At 38.4% G+C, this 25202-nt stretch overlaps 1 protein-coding gene across 5 annotated transcripts in view; it reads right to left on the reverse strand.

Annotated features, from left to right (window-relative positions):
• Positions 1-25202, reverse strand: part of OMA1 (OMA1 zinc metallopeptidase) — a 139180-nt gene that overhangs the window by 57240 nt on the left and 56738 nt on the right. For 2 of the 5 annotated variants that reach the window (XM_079922722.1, XM_079922723.1), the window contains exon 9: positions 8207-8732. The exons of 1 other annotated variant lie outside the window; for it this stretch is intronic. In XM_079922722.1, coding sequence (XP_079778848.1) covers positions 8523-8732 — 210 coding nt within the window. In that variant the 3' untranslated portion in view covers positions 8207-8522. Of the gene's footprint in view, positions 1-8206; positions 8733-18884; positions 18924-25202 lie in introns of those variants that run through there. 2 more of the 5 variants (XM_079922721.1, XM_079922725.1) reach the window with 2 other exon arrangements.

Genomic DNA, 25202 nt, shown 5'->3' on the forward strand with positions numbered 1-25202 from the left:
TCTGTCTGGCTGCAGAGGCTGGACTATGGTGGGATGTGGCGGGATTTGTCCATCCCCTGCCATGGAGTGTTTGCGGTGGAGCCAAGGCTTACACAACCCTAGGGCTGGGACGGGGTGAAGTAGAAACACCCCTGTGCGCAAACGTTAGGGCAAACCTAAAAGGAAAATTAGCCTGTTCCCCAGAAAGACGGAGACTCCCATTGTGAGGAATTTGCCAGACAACATTAAAGACTTAATACTAGTACATATAAAATAGGTAATAAACAAGGACCTACTGTGTAGCACAGGGAACTATACTCAGTATCTTGTAATAAATGATAATGGAAAAGAATCTGAAAAAGTGTGTGTGTGTGTGTATAACTGATCGCTTTGCTATACACTTGAAACTAACACAACTTTGTAAATGAACTAGACTTCAATAAATAAAAAAGGTAATGCTAGTTACTATTCTTTATACTGATTTAGGAAACAGGTATTGAGCAGACCTTTGGCTTGAGGATAAAAAAGAAGGCTGTGACGGAGCCCCTGCCCTCGAGGAGGACCCGGGCACGGGGCGGGCTTGCAGTGCCATGAGGCAGGGGCAGTGGCAAAGCTCTCTCCAGCCTCACAACGTACAGTGAGGATGAACTGAGGCCCAAAGGTGCGGAGTGACCCGAGCCGTCACACAGTGGTGAGGAAGGCAGGATCTGAACCCGCATCTTCAGCCCTTGAATCATCAGTGTTTCCTGAACCAGTTCCCTTGGGAGGAGGAGTTAGCTACTTGTGATCAGCTCAGATCAAACCTGGTGACGCCAATGACCTTGGGTAGCCACAGAGTCAAAGAGGTCTATCACTTCTGATGGAGAGAAGTCCTATGAAGACACATGAAGCAGAGCAGAGGGTGAGTGAGATATTAGAGCACGCAGAACTGGCGGGATTCGTCCATCCCCTGCCATGGAGTGTTTGTGGGAGAGCCGAGGCTTACACGACCCGGGGGCTGGGAGGGGGTGAAGTAGAAACACCCCTGTGCGCATGCGTGAGACTTTCCAAATCTTCACTATATTATAAATAAAGCTCACCCCCAAACTGTCTCAGCATTAAAATGACTCTTATAGCTTGCTTGTTTGGATTCATTTATACATCCCTCCAGTCACTCATTCTTTCAATCCTTGGACTTGAATTCACTGAGCACTTACTATGGGCCAGTTTGTGTTCCCGAGGGCTGCTGGGCTTTTGTCGTGAACACCCTTCAGTTAGCTGGTTGACTCCTGGCAAGAGATGAGTGTTGAGAGGTGAGATCATGGGAAGTTTCAGAGCTTATGGAGCACGAGAAAAGCCCTGGGTGCAAGAATGAAGGGCTCCGAATACATGTTTCCCATGTTGCCCTGGCAACTGCTCTCATTTTCTGTGTGAGAGACAGCATGTGAAAGGCAGTAAAGTCTTGTGAGTCTCACAAACCCAGTTAAACTCCTGGACTATCTGTGTGACCTTGGCCCAGTTACCCAGCCCTGGGAGCCTCCGTTTCCTTATACGCAGGTGGGGAGAATACCCTGTGCCTTGAGAGCTGCTGCCAGGATTAAAAGGAGGAAAAGTTGTGGCATCTTGTCCTCAGTAGTACTCATCTGGAGAATGGGCTGGCCCTTCCAGAATACATCGATCTCAGTTCTCCCCAATCCATCATCTGGAGAATGGGCTGGCCCTTCCAGAATACATCGATCTCAGTTCTCCCCACTCCATCATCTGGAGAACGGGCTGGCCCTTCCAGAATACATCGATCTCAGTTCTCCCCAATCCATCATCTGGAGAATGGGCTGGCCCTTCCAGAATACATCGATCTCAGTTCTCCCCAATCCATCATCTGGAGAATGGGCTGGCCCTTCCAGAATACATCGATCTCAGTTCTCTAGATTTAAGCATCAGAATGTTGAAATTGACGGAAATCAGGGACACTGATTAATTATTAATCATAATAGGATTAATAGAATAACTAAGTTAAACACACACACACATGCACACTGCTAAATGAGACTAAGCCAAAACATGCTACAAATGTTTCCCTTTTTCTCACCCTTGGATAAGAACAGATCATCGTCAATTCTGGGTTGTATCGCATCAGGCAAACGGCCATCCTTTTGGAAATGGCCTATCCTAAATAATAATCTTATCACCCAGGCTAAGACAACGCTAGAATCAACCCGGGCACAGCATTTTGGATGTTGTACAAAGCAGATACACATTATTTTACTTAAAACCCCTCATAACCCTAGGAAGCAGGCAGGGAAAATGTTATCATCCCATTTTCCCAAATTAAAAATAAGACTAGTCATGTTGCCCTTGCTTTTTCTCAAGGTATTCTAACATGAGAGGGGAAGAGTTGTGGAAAAAATTAAATTCCACTTGTTTCTCCGCAAAAATAATACTTTAAAAAATCCTTAAATACGGAACAACAGAATCCTTGAGTAGACCATCCATCATCACTAACCCACAAAGATATGGTTATAATTTGATATATTGGTCAAAATTAATACATGTTAATTTTACTTTCTTTTATATTCTGGAGAGAAAAAAGCAAATCTGATTGGAAACCCACGCTGCCCAGGAAGAAGTCCCAGGCCCCTTGGGGCCTGTGAAGTTGTTATTGGAATCTGCCAGTTATGCTTAATATTTCAAAGAACCTAACTAAAAATGTTATATTTTCTCTCATATAATTAGGCCACTCAGACTAATTAAAATCACTAATCTTGCTTTTGGTTGGAATTTGGTAGCACCAGAGATCACATGATGATCAGCGGTCCTGATTGGTCTTTGATGACATCATAGCAACTCTGAGACCTGGAAGCAGGACCACACTGTGACTTACATGCCCCATGCCCAAGGATCTCAGCTCCTAAACAGCCAGTGCAGTAAGAGGCCCTGGTCATGTGTCTAGACCCTCCAACCCTTCAAGATAGAGAGAACTTGTTTGCACAAGTCCATGCACGTACAGCCAGGTCATATAAAAGGAGTTCTTTGTCATTAAAAAGCTAGAGTCACTGGCCTACCTTTGAAGGCTATTGGTTTTACGATGGAAGTTAGGGAGTAAGGTGCAAAGGGGAAGCGCACTGATGGTGTTTTCTTTCCACAATGAAATGAGAGCTATTTCTTACCAGATTAAGGAACTCTCTAGGTCTCAAATAAAAACACGTTATACAAATGCTGGAGAGGGTGCAGAGAAAAGGGAACTCTCCTACACTGTTGGTGGGAATGTAAGTTGGTGCAGCTACTATGGAAAGCAGTATGGAGGTTCCTCAGAAAACTAAAAATAGGATTACCATATGATCCAGCAATCCGACTCCTGGGCATACATCCAGACAAAACTCTAATTTGAAAAGATACCTGCACCCCAATGTTCACAGCAGCACTATTCACAATAGCCAAGACATGGAAACAACCTAAATGTCCATCAGCAGATGAACTGATAGAGAAGATGTGGTGTGTATACACACACACACACACACACACACAATGGAATATTACTCAGCCATAAAAAAGAATGAAATAATGCCATTTGCAGCAACATGGATGCAACTAGAGATTATCATACTAAGTGAAGTAAGTCTGAAAGAGAAAGACAAATACCATATGATGTCAATTATATGTGGAAACTAAAATATGACACAAATGAACCTATCTACGAAACAGAAACAGACTCACAGACAAAGAGAACAGACTTATGGTTGCCAAGAGGAAGTGGGAAGAGGGAGGGATGGACTGGGAGTTTGGGGTTAACAGACGCAAACTATTACATGTAGGGCTTCCCTGGTGGCACAGTGGTTGAGAGTCCGCCTGCCGATGCAGGGGACACGGGTTTGTGCCCCGGTCCGGGAAGATCCCACATGCCGCGGAGCGGCTGGGCCATGGCCGCTGAGCCTGCGCGTCTGGAGCCTGTGCTCCACAACGGGAGAGGCCACAACAGTGAGAGGCCCGCATACCGCAAAAAAAAAAAAAAAAAAAAAAACCATAATGGCAAAGAATATAAAAAAGAATGTATATATGTATAACTGAGTCTCTTTGCTGTACAGCAGAAATTAACACAACATTGTAAATCAACTATACTTCAATTAAAAAAAAAATGTTATAGGACAATTACCAGGAATTTTATCTCCATGTATCGGAATATACTTAAAATAGATAATTTTTAGCACCTGCCATAGAGTATTACAATGAGCGCTTTTAAGTGAGGGAAGAGAGGGTATTGCCCCACTGTTCACAGGCGAGGGGTGAAGGGAAAGAAACCCTTTGCATTCCCACTTCCTTTATGAGATTTGCCAACTGAAGTAGTAAGTGGATGAGCACAGACTCTGGAGTCAGAAGATGAGGGTTTGAATCTCAATTCTGCTGTTACTTGCTGAGTAGTGCTGGGCACACAATTGCTTAATATCTTTGAGCTTCGGTTTCCAGATAAAAAATGGAGGTAATGCCTCTCTCCAAAGAATGTGGTATTGCTGAATGAGCACAAGATTACAAACCAATGAATCCTTTCCTTCCAATCCCAGTTCAGCCATTTACTTGGAGTGCATACTTGGGTAATTTGCCTAATTACTCCAAGCTTTAGTTTTCTCCCCTGTGAGTAAATGCCACTTGTCCTTCCAATCTCATAGGTTGGTGTTGAGGATATAATTCAGGTCAGAAAAAAGTACCTTGTAAATAGTAAAGCAAATGTGTCAATGCAAATCCACTATCATATCAATGTAAAATTTTGCTACACTGTTTTTGTTCAGATTAAATATACTTTCAGACCAATCTTCAAAGGATCATCTTGTTACTTTTCTTGCTCAAAGAGGACAAAGGTAACAGGTTTTTATTCATAACTTACAGACCTCGTGGTTGCATGTCCCTCACCATGCGGTAGAGCTCTGTTTAGGTACTGCTGACTGTGCCCATCCTTGGCTCCAGCCAGCTAGGACAGTCCCATCCCCTGCCATGGTGATTGTTTCTGGGATGCTCTTTAGAGGCTGCAGTTAGTGCTGAAGGCTTTGTTTCAAGAGTTGCAAGATGGGTCACTCTTTCCATCTAGAAGTGAAGTAAACCTGGCAGCTGCCTACAGCCATGTTGGTATCATCAGGGGAGAGAAGCCAGAGCTGAGAAAAATCACAGGGAGAGAGCCATTGCTCTGATGATATCGTGATCTTCTGGACCAAACTGTGACCAAAGCTAGTGCACTTCTGGGCTTTTCTGTTAGGTGAGGCAATAACTTTTCTTGATTGTTTTTTCTGTTCTTGCAAGTAAAATAATCTTAAGAATTATACTATGTAATCTTGAGCAAGTTTCATTAACCCCCTAAACTTCAGTTTCCTGATCTATAACGGGGGATCATATAGTACCCATCATCTATCATCTATTACTGCAACCGCAGTGAGGTGCAATAGTGCTTGAAAAATGCATAGCACAGTGCTTAGTACAAAGTAAGAATTCAATAAATTGGAGCTATTTTTGTTATGTTTGGAGCTCTAGACACTGTGCTAAATGCTTTCAGTACATCATTTCCCTTAATCATCACGTCAACCTATAAGGTAGGATTTATTATCCCCATTTTACAAATGAAGAAATGAGGGTTAGAGGGTTTGAGTGACTTGCCCATGCTACCAAGAGGCAGAGATTTCACCAGGTATGATTATTTCTTTTTTTAAAAATCTTTTGACCAGATGATGTTGAGTGTACATTATCAGTAAAACGCTAATATGCCAAAAATGGTTAGGTATTAGGGACATAGCCGTAAATACACATATTTTCTTTGAGTTTAGTTTTAGAGGATACGGTCTTACAACTATCTGGATTATAAGAAATTAGATTGAATTTGTGCCTTGGATTTACTAGCATCATGTTTCTTACAACTAAGCGAACCAGCCAATAACATCTAAATCTTACAGGCACGTAAAAAGCACTAAAAGTAAGTTATGCAACTAAATGCAGGACATAGAGAGGTCGTTTCCATGTACAACTTAAAGCATACATACACATATTACATTCCAATTGTTATTTAATTTCTCCTAAAACCCTGAGCTGAAATGTAACATTTCTCTTACATTTGATTTCACGGGTTAAAAAAAATATTTTTCATATGTACTATAAAGGTACTATCTCTATATTTTCTCTGCTCTTTCTGACATGATGTGAACTTGTATGTGGTTCTAGGAAGTCTGAACAATTAGACGTGATAATGGAAGAAAAAAAAATAGACTTAGGATCTCCACTACACTATTTTCTTAGGAAACCTACAGGGAAATCTAATGGTGTGTTTTACTGTTTACCTGTAGGTGACATTCTCCAGATGTCTTTACATGTCATGGAGTGCCCGTGACAGAACATCAATCACTAGGGAGAGGAAAGAACAACTGTATGGAGAACAGTTAACCTGAACCTCTGCCTTACAAGTGTCGTCTTGCGGGCAGATCAGGAAATTCCTTACAAGCAATCTATAGTCAGCCCCGAGAAACATAAATAGGCTCTGGACTTGTCTTCTTAACAACTAGGTCAATATTTTGTCTAAGAAAATGTAATTGTGTCAGGACACACCCCCAATGAGAAGTCACAGGCTTTCATCCTGCCTCACTCCAGGCTTTCGATGTGAAGTTAGATGGAAGGGTCTGAGAGGAGGACCTGGAAAATCGTCCTAGAGATAATATAAGCGATCCTTGATTTTGTACTGAGGAGATTTTTATCTGTATCGAAGTCATACATGAGGAAGCTAACAAACAACTGAAAAGAGTTTGTTCTTTTTCTTTTGATAGCTTAGTTTTTAGATACCAAGAGTGTGGAAGTGGACAGATTTGTAGTCAGACAGATCTAGCTTTGCTCTTTCTAGATGAGAGACTTTGAGTATATCACTTAACCTCTCCAAGCCTAATTCTCATCGTAAAATGAAAATATAGGCATACCTTGTTTTATTGTGCTTCACTTTATTGCACTTCACAGATAAGTTTTTTACAAATTGAGGATTTGTGGCAATCCTGAGTCACAGTTTCCCAACAGCATCGCTTTTTAAGTAAGGTACGTACATTGTTTTTTAGATATAATGCTATTGCACACTTAACAGACTACAGTGTAGTATAAACATAACTTCTGTATGCACTGGGAAGCCAAAATATTTGCGACTCACTTGATCGCGATATTCGCTTTCTTTCAGTGGTCTGGAACCGAACCCACAGTATCTCTGGGGTATGCCTGTAATAAAACCTGCTTCACAGGGTTGTGTAATACATGGGCACAGCTCATAGTAGAAACTCAATAAAAGGTAGTTTATTTCCCTTTGATTCTAAGAAATGATTTATTTGATTTAATGTCTTATAAGAAAAATGTCTGTCTTAGAAATATAACCTCAACATCACTGGACTTCACCAGCATGGGAGTACTAATAATACATAAATACTAATACATTTTTAAAACCTGTTTCCACATTTAACTAATACAGTAATTCCTGGGTATCACTAGGGATGTGTCTTGTGCGTCTCTCATCTTCATTCAGCCCTTTGCTGATGTCTGCTGCCCAGGAAGATCAACTTGGGGGCCGCGCCTCGCCCCTGCGTCTCCTGGTGATCCTCAATGAGAATACGCTGGTTGTGTTTTCTCTGAGAACCCTAGAGATACCCAAACTAATACCGTCAAGAGGCCAAGGTGACATGACTTCCTGTTAAGACTTCAGTGCAACACAAGCACACTATGTATGCAGAGATGATCCTCTCCCCATTTTCTCCCTTGGCCACTTGGACCGCAAACAGCACTACTTGTGCCTCCCTATGAAAAAAGCTTCTTCAGCTTCTTCTTAATCCCTCATCGGCCATAAGCAAGGACCAGGAATCTCTCTATCTCAAGGTCCCCTATTCCATATAATCCCACCCTAATGCAAACCAATTTCTGCATATTTCAGACTGTCAGGTTCCCAGTTCATCATAACCATCCAGACTCTGAAATGCAGTTTAGGCTCAGCTGGAACCCTCTCGACAGTAACAATTACTGCACATTCTGATATTCTGATTCTTCATCCACTAGAGTTCTGCCCTCCAAATCAAAAGTATACAACAGAGGGCTTCCCTGGTGGTGCAGGGGTTGAGAGTCCACCTGCCGATGCAGGGGACACGGGTTCATGCCCTGGTCCGGGAAGATCCCACATGCCGAGGAGCGGCTGGGCCCGTAAGCCATGGCCGCTGAGCCTGCGCATCCGGAGGCTGTGCTCCGCAATGGGAGAGGCCACAACAGTGAGAGGCCCGCGTACCGCAAAAAAAAAAAAAAAAAAAAAAAAAAAGTATACAACAGAGTAAAATGTGTAATATAAATTTATTCTGTGACATCTTCCTCATTGAAGATATTTTAAAATAGATTAAAATATATCAATATTTTATGAAAAATACCTAGTATAAGAATTTAGATAATACCTGTAATATACATGATTTGACCCTGAGTATCCTCTTTTTTTTTTCATTTCAAACAATATTTTTAAAAAAGTAACATGAAAACGATAAGGATTACTGCATTCTTCATGTATCTGGTGTCTCATAAATTTTAATTCAACTGCCAGTTCTTTTCTCAACTATACACGTTAATGCTATTTGCTTCTCGTTTTGAATGGGGAGAGTATCCATTTTCGGTTTAACAGTGATATTTAGGTCTTCTTTCTCTGCTTCTTCAAGAAAATTCTTCATGCTAAGTTTGAACAGTAATCGAGGGTCTGTTCCAGAAAGTGGTGGGCAATTACAGCTCTCTCTAATTTTGAGTGCCTACAAAGAAAGAATACAACACAGAATATATACACATATATAAATTAATTAAGGTTATTCCAGTAATTCCTAATATGCTCTATGTGAAACAATGAAATATAAGAATACATTCTGTATTTTTACAATAAAAGGTATCTTAACTACAACATATGAAAGAGAACCATATATAAATTCATAGTAAATAGTTATATCTACATGATTTGTTTATATAATAAGATATCTGCAAAAAACAACTGTATTAGCAATGGCTGCCCACTGTCCTATTGGGGATAAATAAGGCTTCTTGGAAGTATGATTTGTCAAACTCGAGCCAATCCTGAGAACATTATTCAGATTAGAGAATATCAAACTCGATTTGTCAAACTCGAGCCAATCCTGAGAACATTATTCAGATTAGAGAATATCTGAAGACGCAGAGATTTGTCAAACTCGAGCCAATCCTGAGAACATTATTCAGATTAGAGAATATCTGAAGATGCAGAGAGATTTTTTTCAAGAGAGAGAAAACAACAGAAAATAGATGTGAACATACTGAAAGAAGATATACATGACTGGGACAGTCTGGGGTGGAAATGATGCTGATAACCTAGAAAAGAAAGCAAATCAAAATCATGACAACTTTTAACTCCAGGAAAAATAAAACGATGCAGGGAAAAGTAAGTACAGTATACGACATGGCTCAGCTGTGATTAGTGTTTACAGTTTTTAAAAACTGCATCTTTATCTAACCAAAATCACAACTTAACCATATTGGGAAGGGGGAGAGCTGGATACATGTGTGTGTATGCACAGGGTGTGACAGTGGTAAGGGAGAACTTAATTCTCATCCTCTATGGGGGAAAAGAAATAGATAATACCTAAAACCGAAAAGTTAGGAAGTAGCAATATAAGCACGTTATACAGATAAGGTGGGAAGTACCAAAAGAATCATTTAATAGAGTTGCAAATGGTTACCCTTGAAACTGAAGGCAGGATAGGGAGACTGCCGCTTTAAGCACTAGCCTTAGAGAACTATGTGCTTCTTCAAAGCGGGTACACGAATGACTTTAAGACATGAAAACTAAAATAGCAATTTTTTTTAAGGGAAAAAAGTCTTAATACCTAAGAGGTTTTAAAAGAAAGATGTTTAAGGGGAAAAGCTAGTTTAGGTTTTTACTCCTTCTAAATGTTTGATAGTGATGCATGTTAAGGGAGGAAAAGCAGGGGAGGGGAGAGTCAGTGCTTGGGGAGTAGGAAAGTTTTAAAAATATAAGTTCTCACTGATAAAATAATGACTTGGAGCAGTGGGGAGAAGACCTAAAGGACAAGGACCTGAGGGAAGAGGTCGCATGGGTACCTAGAAGAAGAGAATTCCAAGAAGCAGCAGTGAGTGCCAGAACCTGAGAAGGGAGCATGGCTGGAATGCTGTGGAGGAAGCCAGGGCAGCTGCAGCAGAGGCGGGAAGGAGGCAGGAGCAGACTGCGGGATCTCACAGGTCACGCTGCGGATTTTGGGTTTTCCTCTGAGTGGCCCTGCTCCTGATATTTGTGGGGTCCATGGCCAGGATGCAAATGGAGGCTCAGATACCATATATTTAAACATCTAAAATGACTACATAAAAAAATGTTCTATTCTACTTTGAGGAACAGACAATCAAAATGACTCTGACGGGGACGTTCCTGGTGGTCCAGTGGTTGAGAATCCACGTTCCAATGCAGGGGACGCGGGTTCAATCCCTGGTTGGGGAACTAAGATCCCACATGCCGCGGGGTCAACTAAGCCCGCGCACCGCAACTACAGAGCCCGTGTGCTGCAACTAAGACGCAATGCAGCCAGAAATAAAGAAATAAATAAATTAATTAATATTAAAAAAAAAGTAGCTGTACCTTTTTTAAAAAAATGACTCAGACAGCCAAGTACAAAATTAGAATTCTTTAATTTCACATGTAAGGTTGCAGGGAGCCTACCTCAGCTGCTGCTGCCACTGGCCTGCTGTCCACTCCCTTCTCCCACCCCTGGCCTACCTGGCACAGTGAGGGACCTTGTGTGCGTGCGTCCAAAGGAAGAGGTCCACGCAGGCCCTGAAAGCGGGCTCCAAAGTGTTTGGGCGAGGAATTCCACTATCCCAAATACCAGAGTGCCATGTGGTGAGGGCACAGGTTCTTAAAACGGACTACTCCCTTAGCTCCCATGGGAGAGGGGGGCATGCAACCAGAGGCAAGCCAGAAAAGGGTCTTTTTAAATGGTCGAGGCCAGGGCAAGAGCTTGGGTCTAGGAGACCTTTGACCCTGAATGAGGCTATAAGTTACCAAAATAAACTGAAGAGGAAAAAGCATTACAGTGAAATTCTTTGGTGATAGGGGCCTTGTCTGAAATTTCTTTGTATCTCACAATACAGTAGATTTAATATGTATTGAGCGTTAAATAAATGTTAGTTAAAGTAAATTGAACTGAAAAATGGAAGAAAATGTTTCCCAGCTATAGCACTAAAGTAAAAAGAAATTCAGACCCTCAGCTAAATGGTGACCTACTGTCCAAACAAGGATACCTTTGGGAGTGAAAGGAAATGCTATTAAAATAAGATTTACACTGAGACATCAGGCATAAACTGAGACTGTCCTGTCAAAACTGGGACGTACAGTTTACTCTTGCTTTAACTCCTTTACAACCATGTTGATATTCTTTTCCAAGTGAGAAGCCAACCTGTCACGGCTGCTACATCACATGCCTAAGGCCTTCACTGGTATCAGTAAAGGGCCAGGTGTGGAGTTCAGCAGGTAGTAGCTGGCACAGCTGAATTTAGCAATGAGAGATGCAAAGCAGCAAACAAAGAGAAGAGTGCCATATCCTACAACCTTTTATGTTCAGTAAAAGCTCTTCTCTTTCCCTTAAATGATTTTATTCAGGACTTTCACATTCAACAAATATTTAGAACGTCACACTGAGTAAGGTGCTAGGTACACATTGATCAGAACGAAGTCATGATCCCTGCCCTCATGCAATTTACTTTGCGTTTCCCCACGACTGGGCATTTGAATTGTTTCCATAGTTTTGTTTTATGTGGGTTTTATAAATTACCCCGCTATGAAAACCTTTGTTTAAAAAAAAGATGTTATTTTTCTAACCTCCATTTGGGTTTACTTGAGGGAGACCCCCTAAAATAGAATGATCTAATCAAAGAGTAAGAATAGAGTATAATTTTTGTTATATAGGACCAGACTGCTTTCACCAGAAAGGCTTTACCACCTTATAATGTCATCCGCGTACATACATACCTGAGTTATTCATAATCAACAGAACATAAGATTTTATGATTTCTATCTAGATAACCACATAATTTCAAACCTCAGAATCCTTAGAAATCATCAGTTAAATTTTACAGAGAAGAAATTGAGCCCTAGAGAGGTTAAGTGACTGGTAGGAAACAAAAAACGGCTTAGCGTTTGTTTATTCACTTGTAATTGCCAAAATTGGAAGCAACCAGGATGTCCTTTAGTAGGTTACTGCATACCTGTGATGCGAGCAGACAATGCAATATTATTCAGCACTAATAAGAAATAGTGCTGGCTACTTTTATGGCTTTTATCAAGTCATAAAAAGACATGAAAGAACCTTAAATGTATGTTTTTAAGTGAAAAAACAAAAGCTAATCTGCAAAGGCTACCTAGCGTATGACCCTAGTTACATACATGACATTCTGGAAAAGGCAAAACTATGGAGACACTAAAAAGATCCATGGTTGTCAGGGGCTGGGGGGAAGACAGGGAGGAACAGGCAGAGCAGAGAGCATTTTCAGGGCAATGAAACTACTCTATGTGGTACTATAATGATAAACACATGTCATTATACATTTGTCAAAACCCATCGAATGTACAACACTAAGAGTGAACCCTAATGTAAACTATGGACTTTGGGTCGTAATAATGGGGCAATGTAGGTTGAACTAGTGTAACAAATGTAGCACTCTGGTGCAGGATTTTGATAGTGGGGGGAGCCTGTTTCCATATAGAAGCAAGAGGTAGATGGGAAATCTCTACCTTCCACTCAATTTTGCTATGAATCTAAAATTGCTCTTAAAAATAAAGTCTGTTTTTTAAAAAGCTGGCATGGAAGTACTGATAAAAAGTCTTAGAAAAAAGGGATTAGAACACATTTTTGTTGTTTTTAATACTCTTGCATTACATGTACTAATGGGTTTTTTGTTTTTTGTTTTTTTTTTTTTTGTACCACATTATATGTTTCTTGAGTAAATCTTTTACTGAATAAAATGCACTTTGGAGATGTCTGAGCTACATTTCCTTAATTGCTAGAAAAACTATACATACTTTATAAAGGTTTTCTGTTACTATTCGTTCATCTGTGAACTGTTTTTCTCCTCTACCCATCAAGCAGAATCCTGTTACAGACCACACATATTTCCATCAAATCTTCATCTGCTTTGCATAGTAAGATTTTATTGCATATGTTGGTAAAACATTCTTTTCTCACTTTCGTTTCCACATTAATTTTATTACATTTTGCCGTGTCAACATCTTTTATTTTTTATAAATTCAAATCTTAGTAAATATGCCTTCATCTCTTTTAAAGTAAGCAATGTTTTCCCACTCTACAGCTAGAATATGCCTTTCTATTTCCTTTGTTTTCTGTGTTTAACTTCATGCACTGCACATAATAGGTACTTAATAAATGCAGGCTGAATTTTAAACAAACATTTATAGAACACAAGCTATGAATAAATGGTTATGATAAATGTCATAAGAAAAACACTCTTAAGAGTTTACATTCTAAGAGAAAACAGGAACACACTCTCATAATAAGAATATACAGTTCTAAGAATCCCATGTAGGGCTTCCCTGGCAGCGCAGTGGTTGAGAATCTGCCTGCCAATGCAGGGGACATAGGTTCGAGCCCTGGTCTGGGAAGATCCCACGTGCTGCAGAGCAACTGGGCCCATGAGCCACAACTACTGAGCCTGCGCAGCTGGAGCCTGTGCTCCGCAACAAGAGAGGCCACAATAGTGAGAGGCCCGCGCACCGCGATGAAGAGTGGCCCCCGCTTGCCGCAACTAGAGAAAGCCCTCGCACAGAAACGAAGACCCAACACAGCCAAAAATAAACATACAAATAAATAAATTAATTAAAAAAAAAAAAAAGAATCCCATGTAAGATCTAGAGTTAAATATGGGATTATGGGATTAGCCAGCCTAAAGATTCCAACTAGGAGTAAAAGGAACTAACATTTACTGTTCATTTTCTATGTACCTTGCACTGTGCCAGGCATTTCACCTGTATTCTAAATTGGTATTATGATATGAACCACTTTTGAAATCTTGGGCTCAGTGTTGAATACTTATCATTAAAGTGTCTTATAAGGGAGGGAGGGAGGGAAGGAGGCAGGACCTTACCCCACAAACATACAAGTACATTCATAAAACATCCAGGACTTATTGCTATCCTAATATTACAGATGAAGAAAGCTGAATGTTAGATTAGGTAGCTACCTCAAAGTTAGGTGAGTGGGTCAGATTAAAACCCCAAACTCCTTAGACCACTGCTATTTTTTCACTACTTCCTGTAAGCATTCTTTTCCCATCATGGACTATTAATCTGCTGCATGCTAAACTTCTGAGAGAATGTAACTGTTATTCAACTGCATTGCCCAATTTTTCTATTTTTAACACAGTATTTTATTACTTACCTTTCCTATTATTACCATCATGCAATAATTTAACAAATATTCGCTAAGTATCTCAGAAATGGTCTCAGGCACTACGGATATAGCAGTGAAAAGGGGCCTTACATTCTGGGGGAGGAGACAGATAATAAGTAAACAAGGGAACTTTAGTTAAGTACACAAAGAAATTAAACAGTAAACTGCAGTAAACAGTAAACTTACAGTAAACTGCAGTAAACAGTAAAATTACAGAATGACTGCATGGAAGAGAGGCTATTGCAGATTGGGGGATCAGAAAAAGCCTCCCTAGGCACATAACATTTGTGTAAAGAGCTGAGGGAAGAATGTTCCAGGCTGAGAAATCGGCAAGTAGAGGGGTTGTAAGGAGGAAAGAGGCTCCACGTGAAATAGCTGGAATCAAGGAAAACCTGGGGAGAGTGGCACGTGAAAAAGCTGGAGAGGCAGGCAGTGGCCAAATTACATGATTTAAAGACCAAGTAAGGAGTTTGGATTTTTATTCAAAGTTAAATGAGAAACCACTGAAAGCATGGGAATGACATTAAAAACAGCATTCTGGCTACTGCATTGAAAATACGTTGTTAGGGATTGAGGTGAAAAGTGGAACAAGAAGATTAAAATAGGAGATGGCTGCAGTTAACCTAGGGAAGAGATGATGGTGACTTTTACTAGGGCAGTAGCAATGCTGATGGAGAAGGGAATACATCCCTAATGCCTTGTGGAGGCTGTCGACAAAATTTTCTAGTTGGCAAGATACAGAGAGGAAGGGAAGAGAGAAATTAAAGATGAGTCCTAGATTTCCTCCTCTGTGTTAATAGCTTCTTTTATTATGCTGCCCATGCATCTGAGGACAGTTTACTTGCTCACTGTAAATCATTATTGTTAAGCAGTACTGTATGGTTGGCTGGTTAATGACACCAGTCCATAAATTCTTTTAAAGGTGTTGTTCTTATCAAATTGTCAAAACAAAATCTTTTTACTCACAAAATGATTAACATTTTGCTCATCAAATAATTAACAATGCCCCTTTCTATATTTTGAAGCTAGAATTAATTATTCACCGAACATTTGTTCTTTGAACTTTTAAAAAAATTCTCCAAAGTTAATCCCCATCAGGGCTAGGTGTCCTTTTCTCTACTTACTTGTTATGACTCTTTGGGTTTCTAATACAGTTGTTTTTATTTATTTGATTTAATTACACCTTACCACTTTCCTCAAAATTTAATTTGAGGAGGTTCATTCTAGTTATAATTTCTACTTCTAGCTGCATCCATTTTGGCAATACTCACAAACACACACACACTCATGCATGCACACACTTTATTTCTGATTTTGACCTGGCCCATTAACTAATATCCAACTAAAAATAACATTCTTCGAAGTATTTTTGGTCCTCCTGTGTGTTAATTATTGTAGCTCCTCTCCTGATCATAGTTACATTTCATTCTTTGTCTAACTAACCAATGATTCTCACTTTGACTAAATTTTCCAAAGAAACAACTATTGTAATTTTGCTTATTTCTGCTTAATTTTATTAATGGTATTTTCCCTATCTGGGACACATTACTCTATTTCTTTTCTCTTCTGTCTTATTAATATAGACATTTAAATCGATAAAATTTCCTTTACAAATCAGTTTGACAGCAACCCATGAAAACATAGCTATATCACTGCTCTTATTTTTTATGGATTTCTCTCTTGCCTTATACACAATTTTATTTTAACTTTCACCCATCTTTTATTTTTTGTTATGCTAATTTTAATGTACTGTGTTCTGACAATTTGAACCATAACATTTTTTATATTACATACACATATTTTTTGTCCAAAAAAGTTGTATGGCCAATATTGCTATAAAAGATTTATGCACATTTAAGAAGGAAATATACATCTATTTCCAAGCATTTAGTCTCTAATGTTGGTTAAATCTTATTTTTGTCCTATTCAACTCATTTCTTTGTTAATTCCTTTACATGATCTGTGGTTTTCTAAGAACAGCAGGGTGCAAGCTATAATCACAATCATATATAAACAAACTAAACTATACATTTTACCTAATGCTCGAGAGTCAGTGGATTCTGTAAAGAGCACTACTGCTACTGAGCACTTCACTGACATATTGTTTTATGTGTTTCATTTATTAAGGGATCTTCCACCTTAAAAGAAAGAAAAGTTGGTTTGGCTGGATACCATAGCAAAGTGTATTAGCTCCACTGGTTTCTGTTTGGTTGGTTGGTTTTGTTTCTTTCCCCCTTAAACCCTTACAGTTCTCCAAAGTCTGAAAAGTAAGATCCAAAGTCATTCTTACTATTGTTTTTAAATTTTCTCTTTATACCTTGGCATCTTTAAGAGCCTATCTTTGCAATGACGATTAAACACTTGATAAATTTAACTATATAGGGATGTTCATATCAGGCTTCTCATGCATGATGCTCTGGGATTCTTCTAAAAACCTATCTTTAGAAATGCTATCTAAATCAAAAAATGGATATAGAAACCAAAGTCAAAGAAATAAAGACATGAATGAATCCTTACCACTGTTAATGCAGTTTGGATTTCCTTGTGTCTTCAGTATGCTTCCATTGTTTAGACACTTTTTAGCTTTGGGTGTTTTAATTTGGTTGTGCTATGTTCCTCTATCTCCAAGCATCAATGAGTCTTTGCTCTGGAGCATCAAGTCTTCTCTTTACAACCTCCAATGAAAGTTTTACAAGCTTCTCTGCTGTATTCACAAGTTTAGCAAGTTTTTGAAATGGATGTATCTTACATTTGTAAAGTCATTCTTCTTCTGTCACTTTCAATGTAGTTAAGTCAGCCTTATCATGCCAGCTTCACGTGGGGCTGTTTCTGTAGTTTTCATCACCTAGGCTGTCCTCTCCAATGAAGTAACATTTTTAAATTACACTGAGATTTGAGATTTGGTTTTGTTTTTAAGATTTTTCTACTCTTTGAAGCTTATCTTACTGGGGGAAAATGGGCATTTCAGAGGCTTTGTTTTTTGGTTGTTATTGTTGGATTTAGTTTAGACGAGGGTCTTTGTGGTGGTATTAGTTAAGGACACTCAGACACTACCTAGTCTGTTAAATACAATTACCTATGATCAACTTTCCTTTCTTGCCAACTCTTATGCACTCATCATCATTCTGATTTTTTTAAAAAATCTGTCTTACCTACATCTTTTTTTTTTTTTTTTTTTTTTTTTGCGGTATGCGGGCCTCTCACTGTTGTGGCCTCTCCTGTTGCGGAGCACAGGCTCCAGATGCGCAGGCTCAGCGGCCATGGCTCACGGGCCCAGCCGCTCCGCGGCATGTGGGATCTTCCCAGAATGGGGCACGAACCCGTGTCCCCTGCATCGGCAGGTGGACTCTCAACCACTGCACCACCAGGGAAGCCCTTACTTACATCTCAAATCTACTCTTGAGTAGGAGAAAAATGTGGCTGCAACATCTTTTATTCCGTTAGAGTTGACTTGGCTGGTCTGAGTTCCTTCTTCACTGTTCTAATTCCTCCTGAAGACACACATTTAGCTAAGCCTTTAGAGACAGAGGAGGATGATATTTCCTTAATCAAAACACTTCTCAGGTTGCTAAAGAACTGGATCTTTTGCAGAGTGCCAAATCACCACTCCACAATCACTTGCTGGTCATAAGGGGGAAAACCACATTTCCAAAGGAGGCGTTAAGGCCATCACCATCCAACGCCCCTTATCAAACGTGACATCACTAAACATGGAGCAGCCAGATTAAGAGAATCCTGATGTGAAGCAATATGAAGCACAGTTGCACAACCTATAAAATACTCTTGCCAAAAACGTAACTTTCACTTATAGGTATACAGAGAAACAAGTTGGTCAAAATCACTAAGAAGCAAGCAGATAAATCTAGAATGTGGGACTACATCTATTCAACATGTCAACATGTTTAAAAACAAACAAAACAGAGGGGAGGGGCACTGTTCTAAAGTCAGACTTAAGGGACACAGCAACCAGATGCTGTGTATGGATACTGATGGATTATGATTTGAACAAAACAATCAGAAAACTATATTTTGAGACAGAGAAATTTGAATATGCACAGGATACTTAACTGTGTTGAGGAGAATTACTTGATTTTCTTAGCTATGATAATGGTATGATTACGAAAGAAAATGATACTACTTTCTAAACTACATACTGAAGTAATTAGAAGGGAAAGCCCTCACGTCTAGGATTTGCATTAAAATACTTCTGGGGAAAGAAATAAGAGAAGAGGCAGATGAAGCAAGTGTATAAAAAGGTTGCTACTACTGAATGTAAGTGAAAAACGGGGGTTTATTAAATTATTCAAATTATTCTCTATCTTTACATACGTTTTAAAATTTTTATTATCAAAAGGTAAACTAAAAAATTTTTCTTTAGAACAAAACTTTTTCCTCTGTAGCTTCCCTTTTCCTCTGTCATTTTTGCATTTCTATAACTTCATTCTTGATTTTACATCTACGTCTTCAGTTCTAAATGGCTCATGAGAGGTTTAAATGTTTCTTCTGAAAAATGAAAGCAGTCTCTTTACACCCTCTCAATCTCCAACTCTTTCCCTTGATTTCTGAAGGTTAAGCATATACTTTTCAAAAGATCTGAAATTTTAGCATCAATAATCTCAATGCAAAAACTCACTAGAAACAAATTTAACAGAAAATAATGAGAACAGTAGGTTACCACTTTAAGAGACAGAGAATACAAGGATAATGTCTATGTGGCTACTTAAAAATAACAAAACAAAACTTCTGTTTATTATTAGTCTGACAGGATGATTCGATTTGGTTTCAACTTGAAAGGCTACTGGAAGACAACAGGAAATAAAAACAGAGAAAACTGTGAATTTGAAATGGGCATGAGAAGATCATTTGGTATCCTGTCAAATGCATCCTTTGGTATTATCCCAGCCTTTCATGGCTTTAGAGAGATTTTACCACTCTGTAAGTTGTAGAAAACTTAAAACAATGTAAATGATACTTGTCCACAGAAAAGGAAATGAACTATGTCTGGTGAAATGCAACTGATTATTGCCTTATGAATGCATCAGTTTTGCACCTACTTGTACAGTCATCTGAACTAGTTGTAAGATATTACTGGCTCCCTCATTAATAATAAGTTAAATAAAATCTCAGATGTGGTTCATTTTATATTTGTGTAAGTCATGATTTTACCTTAATTTTTTTTTTTCTCCTCTAACTCATTTCCTTTCATAAACTGCAATGGAAATTGGAGTCTGACTAATTTTTTAAGTGGTCTAATTAAGTATAAATAAATAAACTTTGAATAGATATAAAAAATTAAAAATTAAGGCCACCTTGACACAGGTCAATTATCCTCTGGAATGATAAAATAATATGGAAAAGTTTTCAAATAAAATTTTATGATCAACCACTCTTAACATATGAGAATCAGGTATTAAGAAATGGCTGTATTTATTCCCAGTAATAAAAGAAATATTTATAAAACAACTGCTGGTACACATCAGGATTCTTCTAGGTACTACATATCAAGTAAAACAGCAATTATTTATGCATAAAAATATAAACTATAATAATTAAGTTCAAAAAAGGAAAAAAGGAAAAAAAATTAAAGCCAAAGAAGCCTCATAATTAGATTAAAAGCTTCCTTTGAAAAAGAAACCAAGACGTTTCAAGGAAAAAAAATCACCTCAAATTTTAAACATATTTTTCTAAAAATATCATTACTTTTCTCCCCTTTCCCTATAAAAGCAAGTTTTTTCTAATAGCCCATTCATTTCAGCCTCAAGTAGATACACATCACATGCACTATAATATTTTTTTAAGGTTTTAGACAATGTTACTGTCAGGCTTCCTGGCTTTATATGATTCAGAGGCCAATTCAATTACAGTAGCTGCTATGATATTTGCCTTTTCCTCAACACTCTTCTTGTCAGACAAAATGAAATTCTGCAAGGTGAACAGTGTATGTTTGTGTACATTGGCCAACAACGACATTTCACTTCAATGTTAAACACACTCACATTTTCTACTTATGAGATGTATAATATTAATGATTTATGCATTTACTTTGTCCAATTATAAATGTGTAAGAATGATTTACACACGAGTTAAAATCCCCAGCTTCCTTAAAGTTTAAAGAATTTGAAATAAAATGAGATTAAAATGAATGCATTTGTAGTCTGCCACTGATTCTCATGTCTAAATATTAAATGTAGTAACGTTGAAACTCAAGATTTAAAAAATAGTTTACAAATAACGCTGACATTGCAAGTTCTAAGAACGTTAAAAAATAAATCCTGTTCAAAATTATGACTACAATAACATAACCCCAGACAACTAGTAAGTCCAAATTAATCGTTTTTCCTACATATTCTATTATTCTCCATCCTCTTCCCCCTCACCAAGGAAAGGATGGCATAGAGTTGGTGAGAGAAGAAATAATACAAAATTCAGTATAAATGCTTTCAGTTGTAAAATAAATCTTTCAAGTAAATTTCTACCCTGGGTTATCATACAGTTTCTCTTATTCACACCTATTCATATTGTATAATGATACTTACAGAAGGAAAATTAAATAAGGTCTTTCGAGGACAACGTATGGTATATACATATAAATTTAAAATCTGAACATTGTAACTATAATTTCAAAACTGTCATACTATTAAACATCAACAGGTTGATATAACATCTGTTCTTCAGTTTTTCTCCCAAGTTGTTATGGTAACCGAATATGTGGAACATGTGTTTCCTAAATTTAACTGATTATTTCAAGTAAATAAAATTATAACATATCATATTATTAACTACAAATAATATTATTACTATAACCCTATTTTTATCCTTTTTAAATGCTAGTGGATCACAGGATTATATTTAACTAGGCATTTACACATGCTTTATCTCAGAATTCACATTTAAAAAAAAGGGCATTTTTTTTCTAATTTGGGGGTGTTTTCTTGATTTAGAAACAAAACAATAAAGGAACTAGTCTATTTTCTGAACAATATACTATACTAAAGTATTCCAAAATTATATGATTGTACTGCTTTGTAGGAGCCGTAGATCACATTCTTTTCAAACATAATTCAGATCCTGTTACTCCTCTAGTCCTCAGCTCAAAACCTCCAGTGGTGTTCCATCTCTGACAAAAGCCAGTCTTTTTTTTTTTTGCGGGGCTGTAGAGCCTTGCACCCTCCACCTTCCCTTGCTTACCCCATCCAATTACACTGATTTCCTTGCTGGTCGTCAAATACCAGGCTCACTACTGCCTCAGGGACTTGTACTTACTATTCCCTCTGCCTGCAAGGTTCTTCCTCCTGGGAAGCTACATGGCTCACTCTCTCACTTATTTCAAGTCTTCATTCAAATACCATCTTCCCAGTGAAACCTCCTCTGACCCAACCCCATTTCTTTTTTTCTTTTTTTAACATCTTTATTGGAGTATAATTGCTTTACAATGGTGTGTTAGTTTCTGCTGTATAACAAAGTGAATCAGCTATACATATATCCCCATATCTCCTCCCTCTGCGTCTCCCTCCCACCCTGCCTATCCAACCCCTCCAGGTGGTCACAAATCACCGAGCTGATCTCCCTGTGCTATGCAGCCGCTTCCCACTAGCTATCTACTTTACATTTGGTAGTGTATATATGTCCCTGCCACTCTCTCACTTCGTCCCAGCTTACCCTTCCCCCTCCCCATGTCCTCAAGTCCACTCTCTACATCTGCGTTCTTTGTTTTTTTTTTCCTGTTTTTTTTTAACATCTTTATTGCAGTATAATTGCTTTACAATGGTTTGTTAGTTTCTGCTTTATAACAAAGTGAATCAGTTATATATATATATACATATGTTCCCATATCTCTTCCCTCTTGCGTCTCCCTCCCTCCCACCCTCCCTATCCCACCCCTCTAGGTGATCACAAAGCACCGAGCTGAAAAAAAAAAAACGGTCATGAAGAACGTAGGGGTAAGACGGGAATAAAGACACGTCTGCGTTTTTATTCCTGTCCTGCCCCTATGTTCTTCAGAACCTTTTTTTTCTTTTAGATTCCATATATATGTGTTAGCATACGGTATTTGTTTTTCTCTTTCTGACTTACTTCACTCTGTATGACAGACTCTAGGTCCATCCACCTCACTACAAATAACTCAATTTCGTTTCTTTTTATGGCTGAGTAATATTCCACTGCATATATGTACCACATCTTCTTTATCCATTCATCTGTCGATGGACACCTAGGTTGCTTCCATGTCCTAGTTATTGTAAATAGAGCTGCAATGAACATTGTGGTACATGACTCTTTTTGAATTATGGTTTTCTCAGGGTATATGCCCAGTAGTGGGATTGCTGGGTCACATGGCAGTTCTATTTTTAGTTTTTTAAGGAACCTCCATACTGTTCTCCATAGTGGCTGTATTAATTTACATTCCTACCAACAGTGCAAGAGTATTCGCTTTTCTCCACACCCTCTCCAGCATTTGTTTGTAGATTTTTTGATGATGGCCATTCTGACCGGTGTGAGGTGATACCTCATTGTGGTTTTGATTTGCATTTCTCTAATGATTAGTGATGTTGAGCATCCTTTCATGTGTTTGTTGGCAATCTGTGTATCTTCCTTGGAGAAATGTCTGTTTAGGTCTTCTGCCCATTTTTGGATTGGGTTGTTTGTTTTTTGGATATTGAGCTGCATGAACTGCTCGTATATTTTGGAGATTAATCCTTTGTCAGTTGCTTCATTTGCAAATATTTTCTCCCATTCTGAGGGTTGCCTTTTTGTCTTGTTTATGGTTTCCTTTGCTGTGCAAAAGCTTTGAAGTTTCATTAGGTCCCATTTGTTTATTTTTGTTTTTATTTCCATTTCTCTAGGAGGTGGGTCAAAAAGGATCTTGCTGTGATTCATGTCACAGAGTGTTCTGCCTATGTTTTCCTCTAAGAGTTCTATAGTGTCTAGCCTTACATTTAGGTCTTTAATCCATTTTGAGTTTATTCTTGTGTAAGGTGTTAGGGAGTGTCCTAATTTCATTCTTTTACATGTCACTGTCCAGTTTTCCCAGGAGCACTCATTGAAGAGGCTGTCTTTTCTCCATTGTCTTTCTTGCTTCCTTTATCAAAGATAAGGTGACCAGATGTTCATGGGTTTATCTCTGGGCTTTCTATCCTGTTCCATTGATCTATATTTCTGTTTTTGTGCTAGTATCACACTGTCTTGATCACTGTAGCTCTGTAGTATGGTCTGAAGTCAGGGAGCCTGATTCCTCCAGCTCTGTTTTTCCCAACCCCATTTCAAACAGCTATTCCAGCACCATGATCACCTCTGCTCACACATTACCTATCTTCTATGGAATGTACTGTGTCCTCCCCAAATTCATATGTTGAAGCTCTAATTCCCAATGTGATAGTATTTATAGAGATGGGGCCTTTGGGAGGTAATGTTTAGATGAGGTCATGAGGGTGTGGCCCTCATGATGGAATAGTGCCCTTATAAAAAGAAAAGACACTACTGCAATCACTGTCTCCACCAAGTGGGACATAGGGAGAAGGCAGCTAGCTGTCTGAAAGCCAGGAAGAGAGACCTCACCAGAAACTGAACCGGCCATAACCTTATTATTGGACTTCCAGCCCTCAGAATTGAGAAAAAGTGAATTTCTGTTGCTTAAGCCAGAGCCCTGACCTTGTACTTCTAGCCTTCAAGCCTGTGAAGAAATGAATTTCTGTTGCTTAGCTACCCAGTCTATGGTATTTTGTGATGGCAGCCCAAGATAATACACTATTCCTCCTCCTTTATTTTCCTCCCTAACACTTATTACTGACTAACATACAGTATATTGGTGATTTATTCTGTACAGTACTAGTTTATTCTATTCATTGTCTGTCACCCTTTACTACAGAATAAGCTTCCTTAAGGCAGGGTTTTTTGTCTATTTTGTCACTGAACCTACAATTCCTACAATCTGGCACATAACAAGTAATCAATAAATATTTGTTGAATGCATAAAATACAGATTTAAAACATCTTAAATGTTGATATGGTACGGTAAGAAATAATACACTTCTGTGATGATATTCAAGGAGAACATTAAAAAAATAAAAATATGCACTCTTTAATAAGTTAAATTAAAAAAAAAATCAAAGTTACCAAGATTTGTATTCTCAGAGGACCAAAGAATCTTTCCTAATTTTCTTGATCTTTTCTCCTCCTATGGACCTCATCTACTACAGGCTCTGTCTTCCTCTTAGCAATTAAATGTGAAATCCACCTAATACTGCTAACTGTCTAGGATTATTTTCTTTGCTTATTTCCTAAGTGAACTCGCTCTCACTGCTTCAACTATCACCTTTTTTTGGTGACTCTGAAATCCTCATCTCTGGCCTAGACACCTCTGTACTGTGGTGCTAGATTCCCAACTGCCTTAGAGGTATACATTACTTCAGGCATCCTGTCAGGAATGTCAAAGGACATGAGCTTTAGGTAGAATATAACATTGTCCTCACTTAAGTAGGAGAAAACCTTAAATAAAATCTAACTCAAAATAGGAAGTCTTTAGTAGTACACAGACTCACATAATTCTATATATTGCCTGAGGAATCACTTTCTTCCATTACAGAAATTAGACCTATGATAGTAGGGAATTCCAATCTCTGAATTATGACTATGTGTTCTAATTAACAATATACTCACGCCTTAACTATCAGTTTCACTTCAACCACTGAATTATTCCCAATATTGTAGTAGAGCTTTATTACTTTCAAATTGAATTTTATCACTTGGGGGGAAAATACAAGAAATTATATGAGTTTTTCAAATTAA

Source organism: Stenella coeruleoalba (genome assembly GCF_951394435.1).
Source record: "Stenella coeruleoalba genome assembly, chromosome: 1".
Classification (NCBI taxonomy): domain Eukaryota; kingdom Metazoa; phylum Chordata; class Mammalia; order Artiodactyla; family Delphinidae; genus Stenella; species Stenella coeruleoalba.